At 43.3% G+C, this 14,963-nt stretch overlaps 6 protein-coding genes across 6 annotated transcripts; 4 read left to right on the top strand and 2 right to left on the bottom strand.

Annotated features, from left to right (window-relative positions):
• Positions 1-1,128: 1,128 nt before the first annotated feature.
• BGW36DRAFT_442084 (uncharacterized protein) lies at positions 1,129-2,021 on the top strand (the record flags this gene model as incomplete). The annotated part of the gene is made up of 2 exons (XM_046221569.1): positions 1,129-1,581; positions 1,663-2,021. The coding sequence occupies 2 exons, from the start codon at positions 1,129-1,131 to the stop codon at positions 1,807-1,809; spliced, it is 600 nt and encodes a 199-aa protein (XP_046065391.1). The 3' UTR covers positions 1,810-2,021.
• Positions 2,022-2,397: 376 nt separating this feature from the next.
• BGW36DRAFT_442080 (flavin-binding monooxygenase) lies at positions 2,398-4,483 on the top strand (the record flags this gene model as incomplete). The annotated part of the gene is made up of 4 exons (XM_046221568.1): positions 2,398-3,044; positions 3,109-3,362; positions 3,427-3,563; positions 3,617-4,483. 4 exons carry the CDS (start codon positions 2,398-2,400, stop codon positions 4,481-4,483), a joined length of 1,905 nt encoding a protein of 634 aa, XP_046065390.1.
• Positions 4,484-6,673: 2,190 nt separating this feature from the next.
• BGW36DRAFT_433734 (uncharacterized protein) lies at positions 6,674-8,691 on the top strand (the record flags this gene model as incomplete). Its single annotated transcript, XM_046221314.1, has 6 exons — positions 6,674-7,004; positions 7,061-7,340; positions 7,405-7,582; positions 7,642-8,250; positions 8,322-8,425; positions 8,478-8,691. The coding sequence occupies 6 exons, from the start codon at positions 6,674-6,676 to the stop codon at positions 8,689-8,691; spliced, it is 1,716 nt and encodes a 571-aa protein (XP_046065389.1).
• A 1,215-nt stretch (positions 8,692-9,906) lies between these two features.
• BGW36DRAFT_466557 (uncharacterized protein) lies at positions 9,907-10,499 on the bottom strand (the record flags this gene model as incomplete). Its single annotated transcript, XM_046222347.1, has 3 exons — positions 10,305-10,499; positions 10,122-10,232; positions 9,907-10,062 (listed from the first exon to the last, which is right to left on the bottom strand). Exons 1-3 carry the CDS (start codon positions 10,368-10,370, stop codon positions 9,907-9,909), a joined length of 333 nt encoding a protein of 110 aa, XP_046065388.1. The 5' UTR covers positions 10,371-10,499.
• A 486-nt stretch (positions 10,500-10,985) lies between these two features.
• On the top strand, positions 10,986-12,626 carry BGW36DRAFT_402032 (uncharacterized protein; the record flags this gene model as incomplete). The annotated part of the gene is made up of 1 exon (XM_046218816.1): positions 10,986-12,626. The coding sequence occupies one exon, from the start codon at positions 10,986-10,988 to the stop codon at positions 12,624-12,626; it is 1,641 nt and encodes a 546-aa protein (XP_046065387.1).
• A 406-nt stretch (positions 12,627-13,032) lies between these two features.
• BGW36DRAFT_309157 (cytochrome P450) lies at positions 13,033-14,834 on the bottom strand (the record flags this gene model as incomplete). The annotated part of the gene is made up of 5 exons (XM_046212385.1): positions 13,033-13,207; positions 13,293-13,459; positions 13,520-13,630; positions 13,683-14,539; positions 14,615-14,834. The coding sequence occupies 5 exons, from the start codon at positions 14,832-14,834 to the stop codon at positions 13,033-13,035; spliced, it is 1,530 nt and encodes a 509-aa protein (XP_046065386.1).
• Positions 14,835-14,963: the final 129 nt, after the last annotated feature.

Here is a 14,963-nt window from a genome sequence, read left to right as displayed (position 1 = left end):
TTGCAGCGGAGGTCATGGATTGAAAACCACGTGATGCCTTCTAAGATGTGGAACTCTTGGAATGTTGGCCGCCGAAAACTTCCGGACATATTCCAAATTTCTCTAGCAAGAATATATCCACTTGAGGACACTCGAGATACAACGTCGGAAGCCTACTCACGTCTTCTACCCGAGAAGGAGCTGCGTAAGGTGAAAGTTTGTTGGTACCAATATCTGTTCGATGGTAAGCTCCCTATCTAGTAATGTTGTCATCAACGTCGAAGAAACAGGATCTCCATTTTGGTCTGTCCATGTCCGGTCATCGACCATGGGGCCCAGATCAGAATTTGCTTTTCCAAAGGCGGTGACAGCTCTCGATTTCTTGCTAAGAGAGTCAGAGTCGCCGCGAGACCGCCACCGGCGCTCTCTCCCATGACGGTAACACGAGTAGGCTCAATGGAAATACTTTTGGATTCTTAATTATCCCACCGGAGTGTTAAGCAGGAGTCTTCAAGAGGTGTCGGAAAAAGCTGTTCTGGAGCCAGAAGGTAATCAATGGAAAATACAGGGACTTCAGTACGAGACAGATAGGCAGCTAATGCGGAGACACTGAATGCTGCTCTCAAGCCGAAGTATCCTCCTCCATGGCTATGAACGATGACAGATCCCCTGCCTTTGCTTCATTGATTCTTTTTCGGAAATAATAAAATGCACGTGATGGCTATCCTTGGCTAGCACATAGTGGATAGGTTCCTCGACGTCTTCAGGGAGCTTGAATTGAGTAAATCTCTCGACAAAGAGCCCTTCAAACTTTAACCTTCTAGCTTTTGCCTACCTCCTGTCGTTCGCTATCATATTCCAATGTCATTGCAACAGTAATGTAGTCGTCTATCTCTTTGCAATTCTCGGCGTACCTCGCGAAATGGGAGGAAAGTAAGTATATGAGCGAGTTATAAAGCGCTGGACTTCTTCGGTAATAGACTAATGATTTGCCGAGCCCACTTCTTATCCCCGCGCCCCTCCCCGAAAGCAGAAATAAAAATAGAACCAAGCCGAATCTATTCATTCTCTTATTTCATAGCATAAACCGATATGGCTTCTTTCTGTCTTTTTCATTTCTTAACTAAGTTTGGGATTCTCTAACAGACCATGACTGCACAATTGACGTCCTCTTCGAGTTCATGCACCGAATATGGATTGCGAAAGACGACGCGGTACATCACAGGGCTGGGGCCCAGTGGAGAAAGCGTTACCCTGTTCTCACCTGACCTTCGCTTTCACGATAGAGGAGGCTACGCAATCACCCGCCTGTATGGGCTTGAAAATGTACCGGCAAATCTTAATGACGACAAAGATTTAAATGACTATTTGTCCATGGATGGCCACAATAACACCACTACCGCTCCAGCCACCAGTCAAAGCTCGTTTCAGCTCGTCACTCCAGGAGGTGCCAACTTCGTCCAAGGGGACTTCGGACCATCCTCATGTTCCGTGTGGCACAGGACTATTTCTGTCGACTTTGTGACTGTAGTGGAAGGCGAGTTAGTGTTAGAGGTCGGCGAAGACAGTGAAGACTGCACAAAGATACTATTGAAAGCAGGTGTATGTGCTCTCACTTCTCCCCAGGAGCATCTAGTATCACTCATACTGCGGAGCAAATCTAACTTACACTGGGCTCTGTAGGACTCAATTGTCCAGCGTGGAACATTGCATAAATGGGTGAACCCATCGTCCGATAACCCTGCTCGATTCGTCGCAACTCTATTGGCTAGCAACCCTTTCAAACTTGGAGAAACCGTTGTACGACCGGTCTGGATCCCGAAAGAGTGACATATAAATGTCTCGGAACCGTTTATGTTTGTTTAATTATGCACAATGGATAACATATGCTCTAGCTGTCAGAATATCAAAATGGCCAAGCTTAGCCTCTTTAGACTAGTTGAAATTCTTTCCGATACCTTGATCGGCTTTGGTGTAAAAGTGCAGCCCCTTCAGGATGGAAAATGGCGCGACCCATTAATGCATTGTGTTCTCAAAATTACATGCCACCGACGTTTGAACATCGAAGCTTCCTGACCGAGCTGCTTCGCGGTATTCAGTGGGAAAGTGGCGGTTTCCCCGCATGGCTCATAAGTTTGGTCCCGAGGGTCTTGTTCTTCTTCAGTCACTCCACAAAAATATGCCGAAGGCAAATCCAAGGCGCTGCGGCTTTCGGTTAAAGCGGGATTTAACTCGGCAATCTTAGTGGATTGCTCGTTTAGTACAACAGAATTAACCATTGCGAGAGCCATAATACTTCTCTACAAGAAGTTACAATTTATATATATAGATCTCTGTTAGTGTTTAGCTTCTGTGTCTTCTCAACTATTTCACATACCTCGTTGTCGGATTTCATCTACACTCTTTATGAATGCCAATATGACTCAGATCGAGCAGCGCAATGGAGACGCGTCTATTAACCCAGTCTTTGAAACCCTTGGTATACCTGGGGATTTGAAAATTGGTGGAAACAGTGGAGGTCCTCACCCGCGCTCTGTTGAACGGCCAGTTCACCATCCCGAGTGGGATATACCTTCCGCACGTGGCTATGTGCCTGCTGACACTATGATCAACGAGCCGCTGCCTGACAAACCATTCCGAATCATCTTCATTGGTGCCGGATCAGCGTGCATCGATTTCCTGCACTGGGCTCCGAGCGCTCTCAAAGATCTGAATGTGAGTATCGTGTGTTACGAAAAAAATGCCGACATTGGAGGTACTTGGTTGGAGAATCGCTATCCGGGTTGTGCTTGCGATGTCCCTAGTATATCTTATAGTTTTCCGTGGCGTGCAAATCCCAATTGGTCTCACTTCTACTCTTCATCTAGAGAGATCTGGCAGTACCTGAGGGACATTGTGGACGACGAGGGGATGATGGAATATATTCGCCTACGCCATCAAATTGTAGGTGCAACGTGGAACGAGCAGTCGAGTAAGTGGCAGGTGAAAGTAAGAAATCTCGATGGCTCAGAGGAAGAGGTTGTGGAAGAATGCGACGTGTTGCTTAATGGTGGTGGGTTTCTGAAGTATGTCAAACCCCCAATAAAGTTCACCCGAGGTTCTTTTATCCGCTTACAGGTACGGGGACAGCTCCTGGAAGTGGCCAGATATTCCGGGGCTTCATTCCTTTAAAGGCGATCTATTTCACTCCGCAAATTACAAGGAAGACTATAACCTGAACGGAAAGAGAGTTGCCGTCGTTGGTAATGGTAGTTCCGGTATCCAAGTAGTGGCAGAAGCCTACAAGCACGCCTCAAAGCTATATGCATGGGTTCGCAGCCCAACTTGGATTATTGCTGCTATCGGCCAAAAGAAGGGCAGCAAAGAAGGACAAAATTTTGAATGTTCGTTTTTCCTTTTCTCATTGGCGCAGCACAGCAATCGTACATTTTGCTGACCTTAGAACAGATACCGAGGCACAAAAGGCAGAGTTCGCGAGAGATCCAGTCAAGTATCATCGCTACCACAAAACTGTCGAGAACAGTCTCAATGGAAGGTTCAGAACTCTTTTGCGAGACACTGCAGAATCGGATGAGGTTAATGGGGTATGTTCTCTGAATATCTAAATAAACATTCGACTAATCCTAATCACTGTTAGTTGGCGTACCTCGAAATGCAAACTAAACTAAAAGATCGTCCAGATATTCTAGAAAAGCTCATGCCGAAGACCTTTAGCGTGAATTGCCGCCGGCCAACACCTGGAAGTGGATATCTTGAAGCTCTATTGGGGGATAAAACAACCGTCCTTCCTGGAAGCATTCGCGAGGTCACTGCCAATAGTATTGTCGATATTAATGGCAACGCGCACGAAGTCGATGTGATAATTTGTGCTACTGGATTTGACACCTCTTTCAGGCCCCGATTCCCAATAATAGGCATAGATCCTAATACCACCCTGTCTGAAAAATGGTCCACTTACCCATCCAGCTATCTGGGCGTGAGTGTTGATGGATTTCCCAATTATTTCACATACGGTGGCCCTTTTACCCCTGTCGCGCAAGGGACAGTTTTGCCTATCCTGACGCTGTTAACTCACCATTTCCTGGAGATTATAACGACAATGCGAAAGCAACATATTCGTCGTCTGAGCCCTAGAGCATCTGCTATTAAAGACTTTGTTGAACATGCGGAGACTTATCTTCCCCGTACAACTTGGGCCGATCCATGTAATAGCTGGTACAAGATGGGCAGTGGTGATGCAAGGAAGCTAGTGATGTGGCCTGGATCTCGACTATCATATTTCGAATTACTTGAACATCCCATGCTCCAAGACTATGAAATCGAATACTGGCGTGGAAATCGATGGAGCTACATGGGTAATGGGTTTGTTGATTGGGAATTTAAAGGAACAAAGGATCTCACCTGGTACCTCGATAAGTTTTCAGGTAACCATGAAATCATGAAAGGAGTGCCCTTGAAAGATTCCTCTGAGTTCTTGGGTTTGGCTGACGGCCGTGTGCCATGAGTTATGAGAATGGTTGCTGATCATGACTTTCTGTTTGATGCGAGAATAAATCGTTTTCACTCTATGTTTATATAAATTATTTATGTTTACGTTACTCCTGTGACATGCCTTGATTAGAGCGTGATTAATATAACCTCCTATATATGTATACACAGTTTGAATGTTAACTGTAATCAAGATACGAAATATCGGCCGTCACTCATCACCCACCGATTACCGCTCTTACATACAGCGACGTTATGATGCATAAACACTATTTTTGGTGGTCGCTATGGTATAGAAATCTAAAATGTCCCTAATGGGAGATTATTTCGAGGTCGGTGACCGGAATACATGCCGCAGTGTCTGATTAGCGAGCAAAAAGAGACTATAATTGCACAGAAACTGTAGTTCCCTATACTTTGTACGATTGCCCTAGGCGACTGCAACTCCGTTCTGGGAACTTGACATGGGACTCTATTCCAAAAACGGAATTCCCAGAATGGAGCTGAAAAATCCCTCGCTTCAGACATTTTCGGGATCTTTACAGATACACTATACTGCAGTACTAAGAAAATTCCACTCGGGCGCGCTGCAATTTATTCAAATTTGGCTTAAAGCTAGGTGGAGAATACAAAAATATATTTGCTTGCTAGATGTTCAAAAATTTACATTTTGAGTTTGTTATTGATTTAATTTGAAATATCCCTCAATCTTTGCAGCCATGACAGGTCAACTGCGAACAAAGTCTTCTGCATTATTAGTGGAGTTGCTGGAATCGGTTTATTGACAGCAAAATGTCTTCTCGCTCGAGGTGCAGCTGTCAGCGTTTGCGATATCACCGAGAAGGATCTGCGGACTCATATGACGCGCTGGACGAGTCTTAAGGCTGCCGCACTAAGTTGCAGGCATTGTATGTGGGAAACCACGTGCGAGCAAAGCGCTTTCTTCTAGCAACCATGAGGCTATTTAAGCGTGTGATGCGTTGCAGATACAATAGGTAAAGGGTTCGGTAGGCAAGCGCTCCGGGAGCGCTCTTCGGAAGAATGTGACTTTAGGATGGTTGTAAACATCTGCGGATCTTTTAATTTTGTAGCTGAGCCAATGATTCTGGGAGGTCTGAAAAGTCTCTCTAGCATCGTTGATGTGGGAAGTTTAGATTCACTTCGGGGACATAATAAGGGAGGGGGTTATCTTATCAGCAAATATGTTATTATTGATTTGACAAGGAGCAATGCCATGGGGGAAGGACATCATCGTATTGGGGTCATTCTATTCTATCGCATGTACAATCTTGTTTCAAACTCCATAAGTAATATCGAATCTGACATGGAGAAATTAATGGTCCAACTGCCATTGTACTGCTAAATCAAGCAACGGAGGTATTTGGTAGACTTAAATAGTCCAGTGCGTATGGGCCCATGCAACGAGTAGGAGAAGTTTCTGAGTTCAGCGTTTTCATTGTATTCTTGGACTAGAAAAGCGCTTTTGTGACTGGCGCTGCTGTATGGGCAGTCGACGGTGGTTCGCTGGCGTGAAAAGGCTAATGTATTGAATTTAGAAGGCTAAATCAATTTATGCCAAGATTCAATCTTAGGCCTTTACGTAAAGTCTGGTTTTGAAAGGTGTCAGACAGCAGAACTGTTATTCCGCTTTAATGTACATATAACCGGATTTTTAGACGTAATTAAATGTCTACAGTTATTTTCCATATAGTACTAAAGGTTGACTGACTGACAATGATAACTTCTGAAACATATATGAAATATTGGATACATTCAGGTCGGGGAAAGCTGTTGTTCGTATCCAGATAATGGTATGGTTGAGACCCTTGTAGGCCGATATCGATATCGGCTGTAACAGCCTCCAACCCTTTAAAGCCGGGCGAAATCTAATGACAAGTACCTTGGGATGAAATATGTGCCGAGCAGTCCCTTAGAATCCGTTTTCGGTGCCTAATTAAATTTTCAAGTATAACGGGGTAGTGCTTCTAAGCAACGGACATCACGTCGGCTTATTTTCGGGAGAGGGGCAACAGCATGCTCCAACGCCGCCGGCGAAACAAATTACCAGAAAGCCGAACTTTTGTTATAGTTTGAGCGCCGATAATCGCCTCCCACGGCCCTACTACCATTTTTACACTAAATATTCAAATTAATATGAAATCCAATCAATCCTCTCTTGTAGACCACTTGAGCATCATCTGGAAGTATGCCAACCCATACCAAAATTGTAGAGTCGCCTTACGGGGTTCACGTCCCGGTTAGTGACATCCCTTGTTGGGTATTCTCTGCGGGGACGGAAGTCACCCGTCGGAGCCCTCAATATTTCGATGCAGATAATCCGGCCAAGTGCTTCAGCCTTCACGACGCTGAAACTTATGTCAAACAAGTTGCATGTGGCATCGAACGCCTTGGACTACGGCCGAATGACAAGGTCCTTCTGCTCTCTCCAAATCAGCTCTTCTTTCCTGTTCTTCTGTGGGGAGTCATTGCCGCTCGATGTGTCTTCACTGCAGTATCTCCGACTGCATCTGAAACAGGTCTGCTTGTTCAATTTTGGAGATGTTTTCAACATTTGATGCTAATACTTAATCAGAACTTTCCTACCAACTGAAAGATTCCGGCGCTAAAATCATTCTAGCTCATCCTTCTGCTGCTGCATTGGCAGTACGCACTGTAAAACGGCTCGGATTACCGGCAAAATCGGTCTGGCTATTCGTGAACCCAGGAGAAAAGGTCGAACGTTCGTCGCATGGAATACAACCGTGGACGGATTTCTGGTGCTCCCCGGAGGATGTTAAGTCCTGGCAATGGCATAGGATAACAACCCTCAAAGAAGCAATGGAAACTACAGCAATCATCAATTACTCCAGCGGGTAATTTCCAGTTTTACTCTGTCATATTATAGTAAGAAAGCTAACATACATATTGTTGTTGAAGGACTACCGGCACCCCAAAAGGTGTAGAGTTATCGCACTATAACGTTATCGCAAACACCGTGCAGATCACCCAAAAAAGGTCTTTGGTAGCCGACAGTCCCGAAGGACGAGCAAGAAAAGCCAGGTTGGATGTCTCTGGGGAACGATGGTTGGCCCCGTTACCCATGTATCACGCGTTCGTAAGGATCCAGGTTTCTTGAGAATGACGTGCGAAAGGCAAATTATTAAGCATCTTTAGGGACAAATCTGGTATTGCATGAATGCCGCACAAATTGGAGCAAAGGTGTTCATTATGAACAAGTTCAACGTGAAGAAGTTTCTTCATTATCTTGACATTTACCGCATCACGTTTTCCACGATGGTCCCCGTTATCGCGAATATGGTTGTGAAGTATCCCGATTCTCAAAGTTTCAACCTTAAATCGATCGAGGGTGTAGTATCTGGTTCTGCGCCTCTCAGTCCTGATACGGCTCGAAAATTAAAACAGCTTTATTTAAGCGAGCATGCCACTGTAAAGCAGGGTATGGGCCTTACTGAAACCACCTGTTCTCTTTTCCAGTTTGCGCCGGACGACATAGATGATGGACGATCGATCGGTTGGTTGAATGCAAATTGCAAGGCAAAGATTGTGCCGGTGCAAGGAGATGATTACAGCGCAACAGCAGCAGGTGACGCCGTGGTCGGTGAGATATGGGTTTCGGGGCCGAACATCATGAAGGGGTATTATAATAAACCACAGGAAACAGCAAAAACCATTGTTCACGAAGACGGTGAGCGATGGATGAAAACTGGGGATGTCGGATATGTCGATGAACTGGGCAGATTCTATATAGTTGACCGACTGAAGGTACCGTCAATATCCCTCTCAACTGGTCCAGATTTGAGAATACTTACCAAAGATTGCCTCTGTATCTACAGGAATTGCTCAAGGTCAAAGGCCTACAAGTCTCACCTGCTGAGCTTGAGCTTGCCATTTTGCAGCACCCAGACGTGAGTGACGCTGCTGTTGTTGGGGCTAAGGTGTATGTTTATTCACGAGGAAAACTCTAGTACAAATAACGCTAACAAGGTTAGAAACGGTCTTGATTACCCTCGCGCATTCGTCGTCAGAAAGTCAAAAAATATCACGGCACATGATATTGAAGAGTTGATAAAGTCGACATTTGCACCCCACAAGTGGCTTACTGCGGGTGTCTACTTCATTGATGTGATTCCTCGGACTGCCAGTGGGAAGGTGATGCGACGATTATTACCCAAGGTTAATGATAACTTAGATAGCAAGTTGTAGAGCTAACTATGAAACGTCTATTGCATAGTGTCTTGGCGAGATGTTTGTGATTGCGGTTGATTATTTATAAAATCAAGAATATTCCACCCATGGATTAACACAACACTTAAAATATGTAGAGAGCATCCGAAAGGTAATCAAAGGAAAATAATCAAGGCAAAAATGTTCGACACCGCGTCGAAAAGGACATCAGGAGAAGCAATGTAAATTATGATCAATCAATTCACTGCTAATTATATGCCCCTAACACACTAACGTATTTCACAAGCGAACGGATCAGACACCCGAACGGGCAACCCTTTCCACCTCCAAATTGACATATATAAAATTTAGTCACCCAATATCAATAAATCGTTTGAATTTCTATGTAGATCTGTTTGAACAGTATATCCGAATATGCTCTACTATTTTACAATTAGAATATATATATAAATATACTGTTGTCTTTCTAGAGATACTTTTAGATTAAAAAAGTTATAAAGCTTCTGAATATATTAGTATTACTATAGCTATTTCTTAAGTCTTAGAAATATTAATAATTTCAAATAATTTAAATATTCTTTTTTTATTAAATAGTAGTACAGTGTATTATAGTTATATATCTTTATATTATATAATATTTTTAGATTTTAATTATTATTAGATTTTTTATTAAGTATTTATTTATCAAACGAATTCCCTTTAGTAAGCATTAATTTTTATGAATTTAGATATATTTTAACATGTCCAGAATGGCTCTTTATATACCTTGAAAGTATTATTCTTAATATATTCTTAATATATGCTATATGGCACACACTTATAATTCTTTTGATTTTTTACATGTTAATAGTAAGTATAAATTTACCTTTATAGCTAAAATCTTTTTACAGCATTTGAAGGTATGTTGGAATGGTTTAGCAATTTTAAAGAATATATAGTTGATAAATTTGAGGTAAAATTGAAGGGGAGGCCCGTTCGGGTGTCTGACCTGTTCGCTTGTGAAATACGTTATAGTGTATAGCAACTAACACAGAGAAGAGTACATGCTTTGTGAAAGTATATAATCAATTCTGGTGGGCCATTTTAGAAGTAGCACTATGAACTTGACAAGGGAGTTCTGCAACAGTTTGTATATACATAGTGTACCTAATTCTATTGTATTTCCGTGAGGAATATCAATGTTTTCCCCTACAATATGTTAAACTCGTCTTTATTTTTTGGACCCGAGAGAAATCAGTATTCGTCGGGCGTATAGTCCACTACAATGATATTCTCAATAGCATTCAAAATAACTGGGGTGATGGAAGTATGGTAGGGATCCTGAAAGGTATAGTAATCACGGTCTTCTGGGGTATCAAACTCCCATGTGAAAGCATAAGTGTATCCCTTCTGCTAAGGAGTCAGTATTTTTATGTTAAAGTGATTAGAGTTAAAATATTTTCTCATACGTTGTAGCCCTTAGGGGAATTATTCTTGCCGCCGGTCAAGGACTTGACCAAAGGTTTACCAGTTTCAGGGTGAAGAGCTTTGTCTTTGATTTCTCGCAGACGAGTAAGAGCCTGTATAATTAGATAGTTAGTTGGCCAGGTATACATAGCAAGCCCTTGACGGAGCAATCAATGGCTTCCTACCTCTTCCTTTTCAGTATCACTGATGTCGGCCTTGAAGGTCAGGAGAACAATATGAGAGACAACCATCTTTGATAAATACAGGAAAAAATGTGATCAAATTTATGATGTAAATGATCGATGTATATTTAAAGGATGAATGAATTACACATTAACTTGTGTATGCTGGCAAAGAAGATAAAATAATCTCTAGTTTAGGTACCACGGTTTGTTCTGGTCTTTAAAAAGAAGAGACTCTACTTATGAAGAGAGATGCAAAATAAGCCGCGGTGACTGATAATCCTGGGGTTGAGAAAGTTCCGAAGTTTCTTCCGCTCGTCCACCCCGCACCCGGCAGACGAACTCCTCATTGCCGCTTGGTATTACCGGTGCCATGGGGATACGAAGGTTGCTATATGAAGGGAATTACATTCGCCGGTTATATCCGGTTATTCGGCAAAATGAGCAGCATTTTAAACCGAGCCGGGTGATAAAGTATTCCTTGCCTACGGGAACCATCGAAACGTGCTACCGGTGGTTGGAAAGTGAAGCTAAGTATGCCGTAGGGTATCAATACAGATAAGAGATGGACAGAATGCAGTCCCACCTATATATAATAATGTCAAAACTACAGACTCAAAAATAATTGTTTTAATACTACCATTTTAACGTCTAAAAATAAACATACTATCTTGTTCTGCCAAAATGGGTGAAGCGAATGGGACCTTCCATTTGCGTGACGGGCCTGAGAGGCCCGACTACGATGTCTTGATTATCGGAGCCGGGCTGGCAGGAATTTACACCTTAATCTCTATGAAGAAGCTTGGTCTTCGTGCAAGGGTAATTGAACGCGGCTCAGATGTAGGGGGGGTATGGTTTTGGAATCGCTATCCCGGAGCGCGCTTCGATTCGGAGAGTTACACCTACATGTTTACGTTCTCCAAAGAACTACTGGATGAGTGGGACTGGAAGGAGCATTTCTCCGCTCAAGAGGATACTCTTCGGTATATCAACTTTATTGTGGACAAGTTCCATATCCGCTCCGATTTCCAACTGGAAACTGAAGTAAAGTCTGCTCATTACGATGATGAGACAAGAGCATGGACTTTGACCGACCAGCGGGGAGGAAACTACACGTCACGGTTCCTCGTAAATTGCCTTGGTCCGCTGACCACCCCGACATTGCCTTCCATTCCAGGGGTTGAAGACTTCAAAGGGGTTGCGTACCATACCTCTCGCTGGCCTAACCACTCAGTCCAATTTGAGGGGAAACGGGTCGGCGTCATTGGCACAGGGGCTACAGGAATCCAAGTAATCCAAGAAGTTGCAAAGACAGCTGGACATATAACCGTTTTTCAAAGAACTGCAAACTGGACAGCTCCTTTGCGTAACAGCATTATCGACCAGGAGGAAATGCAATCCATTCGCGAACAATATCCAGAAATCATCAAAAAGTGCAAATCAAGTCCCATGGGTTTCATGTATCAACCAGACCCACGAAACTGTATTGAGCTGGCCAAAGAAGAGCGGGAAGCTCTCTGGGAAAATCACTACAATATGCGGGGCCTCATCAAGTGGGTTGGTAATTTCAAGGATATTTTCACCAACCAAGATGCGAACAACCTCTATAGTGAATGGATGGGGAATAAAATTCGATCACGTGTAAATAACCCAGTCATTGCAGAGAAGTTGGTTCCCAAAAGTCACGGATTTGGCACGCGGCGAGTGCCTTTGGAGAACGGCTATTATGAACTCTTCAATAGGAGCAATGTGAAGCTAGTGGACTTGCTCGAGACACCAATTGAACAGGTTACGGAGAATAGTGTTAAAACCACCACAGAAAACATTGAACTTGACGTGCTCATCTACGCAACTGGATTTGATGCCCTCACTGGATCATATGAAGAGATTGACTACTATGGTGAGAAGGGCCTCAGTTTGAAGGAAAAATGGAAGGATGGTCCGCGAACCTATCTTGGGTTTGCTGTCCCAAACTTCCCTAATATGTTCAATGTTCTTGGCCCTCATCAAGCTACAGGTAACATTCCTCATGTTATTGAGTACGCCGTTGAGTGGATTTCAAGGTTCATGGGATACCTGAAGGAACATAACATCACCTACGTTGCACCAGATGATGAAGGTGAAGCAGAGTGGACTGCGCATGTGTTTGAATGCACAAAGGGCCTGCTTTCTGTAAAGGTAAACTCTTGGCAGACTGGTTACAACTCAAACCGTGCTGGAAAAGCTCAAAGAAGGATCATCCGATATTTCGGCAACAATCTCGAATTCCGAAAGCGCGCGGAAGCAATAGCTGCAGATAACTACAGGCATTTTATTATGAAATGACAGAATGGTTTGGGGTTTATATCTTAAGAATTGCACGATCCCATCAGTTAATGTGATTCCGTTATCTATGAGAGTTATCTCTTTGGCGCAATGTAAATTCAAGTCTCATGTAAATGCTACGGTGTGGAGCAGCGCCATCGTGCCCTCATTAACCATAGGGTTTATTTGCCTATTATATAGTATAGTATCTGTGAGTTTAAATATTTATTGATAATTTAAATTTCAGAGGTCAAATTCCAGGAGTAGATATAGCCTACAATTTGGATTGTTCGAGGAATCTGCTATATAATATTTAGTCAATTCAATAACATCACATTTACCGATTGATGTTGGTAATAATACGATGCTATTCATTGAGTTTAAACCTAATTATTATTGTGCACTGCATTTCTAGTCAAAGGGGAATTTATTCCTCTATGACCTTGATAATACGAGCCTTCACACTCCATGGCCCATTCTCCGCGTGCGGAACCACATAATCCCGAGCAAATCGAACATTTTCCTCGGTCGTCTCACACAGTTCAAGATCAAACTGTCTAACTATACGTGCAATCACCAAATAGAGCTCCGCATACGCCATACTAAATACCACGCTTAGCAAAAGGTGCTTAAGTGTTAATAGGGCCCGGAGATGGGTGACAGAATATAGTTGATATGGTTACTCACTTGATGCCGATACACTGCCTAGTACCTTTGCTGAAACTGACAATGAATCTACTCAGACGCTCTCCACTCTCGTGGGCCCTGATCCAACGGTCTGGATCGAACTTCTCCGGATTGGGGAATATGATGGGATTCATATGAACGAAGTAGCTTGCTGTTATCATAGGGGTCTGAGGGATTAAAATGTTAGCCTTTGTGCACTAAACCAGAGAGAATTAGAGAAGGCTCACTCCAGCTGGAATAACGTAATTCTCATATACCAATGCCTCATTTGGGGAAACTCTGGGGAGTCGCCAAGAGCCTCCGATAGCTAGTCGAAGTGTCTCATTGATGACAGCTGTCTTTACACAATAAATAAATACATAAGCAATCCACAAAAGAATGAGTACTCACTAGGTAAGGTAATTGCTCCAAATCCGACCAACATGGGCTGCTCTTGGGAGAAGGCATCACTTGCTTAAGTTCAGCACGCAGTTTCTCTAATACGAGCTTGTTCTTGGTCAGATGGTACGCCGCAAGCGCCATCGTGTTTGCCGTCGTTTCGGAGCCAGCACCAAGCAAAATAAATCCTTCTTCAGTTAAACGTTCAACAGTCTTCTCGCTCGGAGGCAGACTCGGGTCGAGGAGAGCATCGAATATAGTCTCCCTTTGCTTGTTGGATGTAACCTTCGGTTGTTGAAGTGTCTCAACTGATTGTTTATATAGCCGGCCTCGCACGAATGCCATAACTGATGACTTCGGATCAATGAATTGCATGACTTTGGGCGGGACATTGTTTAAAAACTTCGACACCGGAGGGAAAAAGTACAAGATATGATTAAGAAGAAAAAGTCCACCAAATGCATCACGTAGGTCGTTTTCCGGGAACTGGTCCTCTAAGTATCTGTAACTCGTGCCGTAACAATAGTGAGTAATAACATCAGCCGTCAATGCACTAAAGGCATATTCCATTTTCAACACCGTCCCCCTTTGATGTGCTGCCTCGAAATGGTCCGCCAGCTTATCAGTTTTATCCTGAATGATCGGTTCCAGATTTACTACGGATTGCTTAGAGAAGAATCGATTCATCACAGAACGGCGTAGCCGGTGATGATTATGAGGAATAGTTGATATTACTGACAGCGAAGCAGATAGCCGCGGGGGATACGAGGTATCCTTGTCCCGCGTACTTTTACTTCCAGCATAGATTTGCTCGTAAAATTCAGGATCGTTGATATGGATTTGACGCGGATTAATGCGAACAATAGGGCCTGTTAACCAATCCTTATTCAGACATCGTACGAAGGCAACGGATAGCAAAATGTGCAATTGTGGAACGAACTCACCGTACTTTGCATGCATTCTTTCGATTTCCCAGATATATTTACCACCCTTAACAACATCGTAATAGAATTCGACAATATGAGTTGCCGCTGCTAGACGTGGCCCGGGGATTTTGTGAAGTGGGTGAAAATAGAGGCGATAGATGGTCCTTGTAACTAGCCATCCAAGGAGACCGTAAAGGCCAACTAATGCTAGATTCCAATTGAAAGTAAACTCGGCCATAGTATGAAACGTCAAGAAATCTTGCTACCTAGAAAAGAGAGTAAAGGTTTAGAGAAGTCGGCGATAGTTGTATTTATGCGACTAAGATCGGTGTGGCTGGCAATTTATACAAACTAGTGCTTGTCTTTT

The sequence above is a fragment of the Talaromyces proteolyticus genome (genome assembly GCF_021365285.1).
Source record: "Talaromyces proteolyticus strain PMI_201 chromosome Unknown BGW36scaffold_16, whole genome shotgun sequence".
Taxonomy (NCBI): domain Eukaryota; kingdom Fungi; phylum Ascomycota; class Eurotiomycetes; order Eurotiales; family Trichocomaceae; genus Talaromyces; species Talaromyces proteolyticus.
This window is presented reverse-complemented; position numbering and strand designations above follow the sequence as displayed.